A 7,530-nucleotide genomic window follows, 5' to 3' on the forward strand; every position below is an offset into this window, starting at 1 on the left:
ACTGGAATTCCCAGCTGGGGCTGATTTGTCTGCCAGGGAGGCCCACACCCCAGGCACCACCACGGAGGGAGTGAGGAGACCCCTTCATTCAGAAGGAAAACACATCTGTGTTTGCCGCTTGCACCTCCAAACACACGCCCAGTCTGAGAGGACACCCAAGAGGCAGTCCCCAGGCCCTCTCACTTAAAATGTTTAGAGAACAGGCTCTAAACCAAACAGGAAGGCAAAGCTGTGAGCCCTGCCTGGGGCTTGAACACAGAAAAGTAGCAAAATAGAACGTCAGGGTGGGAAAGGACCTCCAACTGCCCTGGGGGGTGCTGCTCTGTTTATGGACAGAGGATGGGCACCAGGATCAGGAAGTGATTTTTCAGGGCAGAGACAAGGAGGGGCTGGAGCTGGACTTTCATCCCTGCTGTTGATCCTCGATGCCGCCCCACACCCAGAACACCATGTTCCTTTCCCTTAACCCTCTGGTCTTCCCCATTGGTTGTTTTCTTCCGGGAATGTGTGCCTGACTGACTCCTCTTTTGCCCTCCCTGCAGTGAGACAAGCTTTGGAGACAGGCAAACATAGGTCCACAGCTTTGTCTCTCCTTATTGACCTTGTGACCTCAGACAGTTTCATTGCCCCTGAGGCCCCCAGTTTTTCCATCTGGGAAATGGGAATAATGCCACCCACTTTACTGACTTTCTGTAAGGCTCGTGACATTTGCAACAACATCTGTGTAGTTGTATAAATGAGGCTGATGCCTCATGCTGGTGCATATTCGATGCTCAGTGTTAAGGAAGACTCTTCTTTTCTTTCAACAGCTCCTTCTCCCAGCTTGTTCCTTGGTCTTGGGTAGCCCAAGAGCTCAGTCCCTGACTGCAAGAATCCTGCTCCTCTCCAGTTCCACACTGTGAGGTGGGAGAACGGGAAACAGGTAAAGCACAGAGCTTCATGGGATCCATTTGCCTCCAGCTTTACGACCTTGGGCACATTGCTGGAACTCTGTGAGCCTCGATTTTTCCACCTGGAAAATGGGACTGTTTTCTGTCCCTACCTCCCAGGGACGCTTGTAGGAAAGGAGACAGTGACATTAGCTCCAGCTGTGATAATAGCTCAGCATCTTTTATTCCTCACCATGCTCTTATCATCCCTAGTTAAGAAGAGAGAAGAGTTAAGAAACTTGCCCAAGATCATCAAAGAAGCTGGTGACACTCGATCCACTGAGCACCTAAGCGCAGTGCTTATTCCTTTAACTGGTACCCATGCTCCTCTGTTTACAGGAGAGCAGCCTGCCGAGCATCACTGCTAAAAGAGATGTATTCAGGGGACTTCCCTACTGGTCCAGTGGCTAAGACTCTGTGCTCCCAATGCAGGGGGCCCAGGTTCGATCCCTGGTCAGGGAACTAGATCCAAGGCCACAACTAAGACCTGGTGCAGTCAAGTGAATAAAAAAGAGAGACATTTGGAGAACCCACCCTTTCTGAGGGTCTGCTCTGTACCAGGGCTTGTGCCAGGAGCCTGAAGTGGACCAGCCTGGGGGATGCTCCCACACCCCCATCTCAGGTACTAGCATGAGCCCATCTTCCAGATGCAGAGATGCAGCTGCTCAGAGGGCAGCTGGCCAGTCAGTGGCGGGTGGATGGTGATACCGAACTGCCTGATCCCAAGTTCTGGATCACTGACGCTCGATCCATCACTTCTGGTCCCTAACCCCCATCCCATCCAGTTCTGCTCCAAGAGATCAGTCAGTTTAAAAAACAAAACAGGTCCCATTCTAACTGAAAGGATTGACTGCCCCATCGTTGAACCACTCACTCATCCATCCTGTCTCTCTCTTGTCCTCCCCTCATCTACCAGTCCTGCCACTTCAGGAAGAACGCTTGCCAAAAGAGAAAATTCTATTGCTCGTTGTGTGAGAGGAAGACCCTGCTTCCTTTCCAAGTGTCCAGCACCCCAGCCCAGACAGCCTCTTCTCTCAACAGGGGTGGTGGGAGCTTCAGGTCTGAAAGGCTCCAGTGTCCCCCAGCCAGGTAGGCGTGCCTTGGCCTTGGCTGGGCCCCACAGGAAACGGAGGAGTCACGGAGGACCACCCCCAGACCTCTGCTTAAAGGGGCAGCTGGCCCAGGCTGCAGTCAGGCCACCTTTGCACCATGACACCCCAGCTCTTCCCCCTGCTGCTGCTGCTGCTCCTGGCTGGGCTCCCCGCCACACGGCCGGCTCCCCCGACCTGCTACTCTCGGATGCTGGCCCTGAGCCGGGAGATCACCTCTGACTTCCGGAGCCTGCAGGCCACTGAGCCCTCGGTGAGTGTCCTTGGCCCCCACCTGAATGAGGACGGGAGGCCCACGCAGACCCAGCTCTCAAAAATTTGCCTTTGGACTGGGGGCTGGAGGGGCACCGGGGGAGGGAAATGCTCTTTTTCTTTTCCAGTCAGTGTTAATTTCCAGGGTATTTGCGCTTTATTCCCGTCCTATTAAATGTCCATCGTTTGTGCTTCCTCTTTACTACAAAGAAAATGCAATCCAAGACATCAGAACTTCTGTTTATAACTAGCTGACTCAATGGACATGAGTGTGAACAAACTCAGGGAGATAGTAAAGGACAGGGACGTCTGGGCTGCCGCAATTCATGGGGTCCCAAAGAGTCGGGCGCGACTTAGCGACTGAAGAGCAACAAGCTAGCAAATATCAAGAGGATCTGTTTTAAAATCTAAAGAGAGACAGACAGACAGAGAGAGAGAGAAGAAAAGTTCCCACAGTGTAGAACTCCAACTTAAAGAGGACCAAGGAGTTTATTCTCCCCACTACCCAGTAGGAGCTAATGGGGTGACTCCTGAACCAGCCCCACCTCTTACCTGCTATGGGACCTGAGCAAATTATCCAGCCGAATCAGAGAATCTCAGCATCCTGAGCTGTGAGACGCACTGTGGGCAGCTGGAAGGTTGCAAACTGGAATGCAGACACAGTCTGCCCAGTGTAAACAGTCCTGGCCTTTAGCCACTGTTCTCACTGTCCTGTCAAGCAGAAGACGCAGGGGCTCGGAACCCAGAATCCCTAAGGGGCCACCCAGAGCTAAAATCTGGCCTCCTGACCGCTCTTCCAGTGTAGATACAAACTGAGTTAAACTTCAAAGCTCTGGCAAAATTTAAAAGTGTCCCTTTACCACTTGTGAACCCTTCACATAACCCTTCATCATAAGCCTCAGATGTGGGGCTTGTGATACCTTAACACCTCCTTTGTGTTTTCTTTCTGAAAGCTACGTAATGAGTATTTTTTCTTAAGTTATGAAGCTCATACACCACGAAAACAGAAAAGGCACAAGACAAAGAAGAAAATAAATATTACTGCAATCCTGCCACCTAGAGGTGACCTGCTGCCATCACATTCAGAGGATAGGATTTCAGTTCTTGATCTGTGCGTAGGTATCCGCTCCAGGTGTCTGTGCGCTTAGACAAATCGAAACAAAGAGCACAGCGGTTCTGCAGTTTACTTTCTAACAATGCCATCAAATTAACATTCCTTTGAAATAGCACTTGGTTGTATTGAAGCATCCTACTTTATCCACACCTGCTATTAGATATGTCGAGCACTGGTGCACAGAGCGTGCACGTATGTTAAGTCTCTTCAGTTGTGTCCGACCCCATGGACTGCCAGGCTCCTCTGTCCATGGGATTCTCCAGGCAAGAATACTGGAGTGGGTTGCTGTGCTCTCCCCTAGGGGATCTTTCCAACCCCGGGACCGAACCCTCGTCTCTTACATCTCCTGCATTGGCAGGTAAATTCTTTACCACAAGCACCACCTGGGAAGCCCAAATACATAGAGCAATCATCTTAAAAAAACAACAACAACAACAACAACAACAACATGATTTTAAAACTTAAAATGCATAGATTCAGAGCTGGAAGGAAGTGGAGAGATTATGTGTGCTAACTCTCTAGCCTCACAACTGGGAAACTGAGTCACAAAAAAGAAGGAGATCTATCCCCGGCAACAGGGAATTACTGGTTGGAAAGGACCAGAATCTGGGTTTTCGGGCTTCAGGCCAGCACAAAAGCAAAAGGGAAACAGAGTGATATAAAAGCATAACTATATATACAGCTTCCTATTCCTATAGTATATATTACACGTACTACTACTATATCCAGATTACAACTACGCACGCATGCATGTTCGGTCACTACGCCATGTCTAATTCTTTTGGTACCGTGGACTGTAGCTTGCCAGGCTCCTTTATCCATGAGATTCTCCAGGCAAGAATACTGGAGTGGGTGGCCATTTCCTTCTCCAGGGGATCTTGCCAACCCAGGGATCAAACCTGCGTCTCCTGCCTCTCCTGCATTGGCAAGGTGGTTCTTTAGCACTGAGCTACCTGGGAAGCCCTCAGACTATAGTTATAGAACTGTTTAAATATACATATACATATATATAGACACATATTTATATATATCTCCCTCTCTCTACACGCATATATGAAACAGTTCCCTAACTCATAGTATATGACATAAAGTTTGCATTCTAGAAGTCAAATTCTAGAAGAGCAATTGACCCTGGGGGAATGTGGCAGACGGTACAAGACTGTATGTGCATGTCGGCATCAAGGAAGTCCCCGGGGATCTGGGGCTGGGCCAGCTGTCTAGGGGCTGGCAGAGAGACTTCTGTGGCTGGGGTGTGTCCCTGTGGGCATCCCAGAAAGCCATTTCCCTTTCCACAGGAGCCGTGTGTGAGATACCTGCCCAGGCTGTATCTGGATATACACGTAAGAGTGGTCTGCCTGTCGAAGGGGGTTGGGGGTCAGGGTTGGGGGGTAGGGAGACATCTGGTGAAGCAGAACCAGCCTCCCCCAGCTCCTAGCCCTCTGATTACTGACTTCTCCCACGAGACCCCTCCCTGTTATCCACTTGCAGAATTACTGCGTGTTGGCCAAGCTGCGGGACTTTGTGGCATCACCCCAGTGCTGGAAAGTGGCCCAGGTGGATGCCTTGAAGGACAAAGTGCGGAAACTGTACACCATCATGAACTCGTTCTGCAGGAGAGTGAGTGGCACATTGAACGTTCTTTTCCTACTCGTTATGGGTCAAGAAATTAAGAGAAGGGTTAGGGGAACAGGGGAATCAGCAGGAGGAAGAGAAAAGCTTATAGGGTGCTTCCAGTTCACAAAGCCCTTCCTCAACCCTGTTGTTCTTGCCAAGGGCTGGGGACTCCGACGAGGCTCCCCACCTCCACCAGCCCCACCTGCAGCATCCAGGACCATATGAAAATCATATAGAACAGATTCTTCCAGCAGTCAAATGGGGTGGGATGAAAACTGTGGAATTCTGAGAACTCCCACGCCCTGGAGACCGGGTTAGAGGAGACTTTCTAGGGGAGAGGCTTTGGGTGTGCTCGGGGATGGGAAGACTCCGCATCAGAGGGGAAGAAGACAGGAAGAGCAGAGAATCAACACGGGCTGGATGTAGCAAGTCGGGCCATGTGGTCTTCGGAGCACAAGCTTCAGCATCAGGCAGGCCTGAGCCCCTATCTTCATCCCTGTCTTGCTTTCCGGAGGACCTGAGCCCCTGTCTTCATCCCTGTCTTGCTTCCCGGAGGCTCACACCCTCTCCTGCTCTGAGCCGCAGTTTCCTCATTCATGCAGAGTACCCATCTCCTGAGATCATTGGGAGGATAATAGTACCTACACCCTGACCATGTGTGTGCTGGGCACTGCAGTAACTCCTTGGTAATAAAGATCTCTAGCAAGGTGATTAAACATATAAAGAAGGTAACTAAACATAGAATGCCAAGCACCAGGCCTGACCCAGGAAACTTTAATACTCAGCTATTCGGATTTCTAGCTTTAAGTTTTATTAAGATTTATTTAGGTTTGATCCCTGGTCAGGGAACTAGATCCCACATGCTGCAAAGAAGACCTGGCATGGCCAAAAAAAAAAAAATAAATACGTATTTTAAAAAGATGTATTTGTTACTTTGCATCAGGGATGAGACATGCATTTCCTACTCCACCACTTCCCTCTTCATTCCTCTCTCTGCTTGGTGGTGCTGGGGAGAGAGGAAGAAAACATAATTGTAATACAATTTGAGAACGCTTCAATTGACTCAGAAGTGTTTGAGGGTGAGACCCAGTGCTGTTACTCCTGGTATCCCTGATGCCTGGCACAGAGTTGTTGCTCTTTACCCATCTATCCATCCATTTGGTCAACCAACACACATACGTGAATTCAATAACAAAGGAATATGAGATTCAACGGGTGATGTTTTCACACAAAGGGGAACAACTGAACAGCCTTTGAGGATAGCCAGGAGCCCTATTGCTGTGCGTGGGCTCTGTGGCCACCTTCAGTGATGTTCCTGTTTATTGCACATCTTTTTCAGGATTTGGTGTTCCTGTCGGATGACTGCAATGCATTAGAATACCCAATCCTAGTGACCACGGTCCTCCCGGATCACCAGAGCTAAGGCAGTTCAGACCAGAGACAGAACCTGGGGGCATGAAGTTATGTCAGCTGCCCAGACACAACGGGCTAAAGCTGTGTCTCCCATAGCTCTCCTTGAAACTCACGAGTTTCTCTTCACCTTCTGGAAACCACAGCTTGTGCTTCTACCTTGGAATCAATTCTGAACATAATTAGAAGCTTTGCTTCTCATTCCCCCTTGTTTTTATCTTGCCAGGATGGTTAGATACACAAGCATGTTGATTTGGTCACTGAGAAGGAAAAGGGCAAATCAGCTTCTCTCATATGAACAGTCAGCTTGAGAACAAGCAAAATAGTATGTTTGTAGTACTACTTTAATGGCGTGGTGGTACCATTTTTCTCTCTTGATAGAAACCTGCTTACATTTAATCATGCTTCTATTTTATACCTTTTTCAACTACAAATGTTCCTTACAGTTAGCTTTCATTTTTTAGAGGAAATTTCACTGCCTGTAAGATGTATTTGTAAGGTTTGTAATGACATAGTGCTGATGGGAACCACTCTTTCATTGAAAGGTGATGAAAATCAAATAAAGACTATCATTACAGTGAGAAACACGTGTCCTGCTGTATTCTGTCCAAGGTGGGTGTCGGGGTGTTTATTTCATGCTCTTTCCGCAAGTCACTGCTTTTAGCAAGATACGTCTTTTCCCCTCTTTCCATCAAGCATAGGTATTTCTGGGTCTGTTTCAAGCCACTTGTGTAAATCTGTTTTCAAAGCATCAGAAGATGTTCCAGTTTATGTTTGGGGAAGACTGAATCCTGCATCGTATCCATGGCAGTGCGGTACCTGACATTTCATAAACATCGGTTCAGAGAGGGCTCATCACAAACCTAGACATGGGCATCATAGGAGGCTGAGGCTTGTGTCGGTCAGGTAACTTGCCCAAGGTCACCAGCTGCTAAGTGGGGAGCCTGGGTTGAACGCCCGGGCTCCAAAGCCCACACTCTCCCCAGTGACCCAGGCTGGCTTTCTGCAGGTGAAGGATGCTTGCTTAATAAATTCATGAAATCAACAGTATCATCTCTGTTAAGTAACTGGATTGTTGAAAAGGTTTCCAAATATTGATTTT

The 7,530-nt window shown here is 48.8% G+C and overlaps 1 protein-coding gene across 1 annotated transcript; it reads left to right on the forward strand.

The window, feature by feature from the left end:
- Positions 1-2,096: 2,096 nt before the first annotated feature.
- On the forward strand, positions 2,097-7,013 carry CYTL1 (cytokine like 1). Its single transcript, XM_069595054.1, has 4 exons — positions 2,097-2,291; positions 4,700-4,744; positions 4,893-5,021; positions 6,358-7,013. The coding sequence occupies exons 1-4, from the start codon at positions 2,139-2,141 to the stop codon at positions 6,439-6,441; spliced, it is 411 nt and encodes a 136-aa protein (XP_069451155.1). The 5' UTR covers positions 2,097-2,138; the 3' UTR covers positions 6,442-7,013.
- Positions 7,014-7,530: the final 517 nt, after the last annotated feature.

Source organism: Ovis canadensis, chromosome 6, assembly GCF_042477335.2.
Source record: "Ovis canadensis isolate MfBH-ARS-UI-01 breed Bighorn chromosome 6, ARS-UI_OviCan_v2, whole genome shotgun sequence".
Classification (NCBI taxonomy): domain Eukaryota; kingdom Metazoa; phylum Chordata; class Mammalia; order Artiodactyla; family Bovidae; genus Ovis; species Ovis canadensis.

What these genes read in the sequence shown, in the direction of transcription:
- CYTL1 (XM_069595054.1), top strand. Translation starts at nt 2,139, where the DNA reads ATGACACCCCAGCTCTTCCCCCTGCTGCTGCTGCTGCTCCTGGCTGGG. An exon ending in GGCTGTATCTGGATATACAC is followed by an intron (nt 4,745 to 4,892) that starts GTAAGAGTGGTC and finishes ATCCACTTGCAG; the next exon opens with AATTACTGCGTGTTGGCCAA. An exon ending in TGAACTCGTTCTGCAGGAGA is followed by an intron (nt 5,022 to 6,357) that starts GTGAGTGGCACA and finishes CATCTTTTTCAG; the next exon opens with GATTTGGTGTTCCTGTCGGA.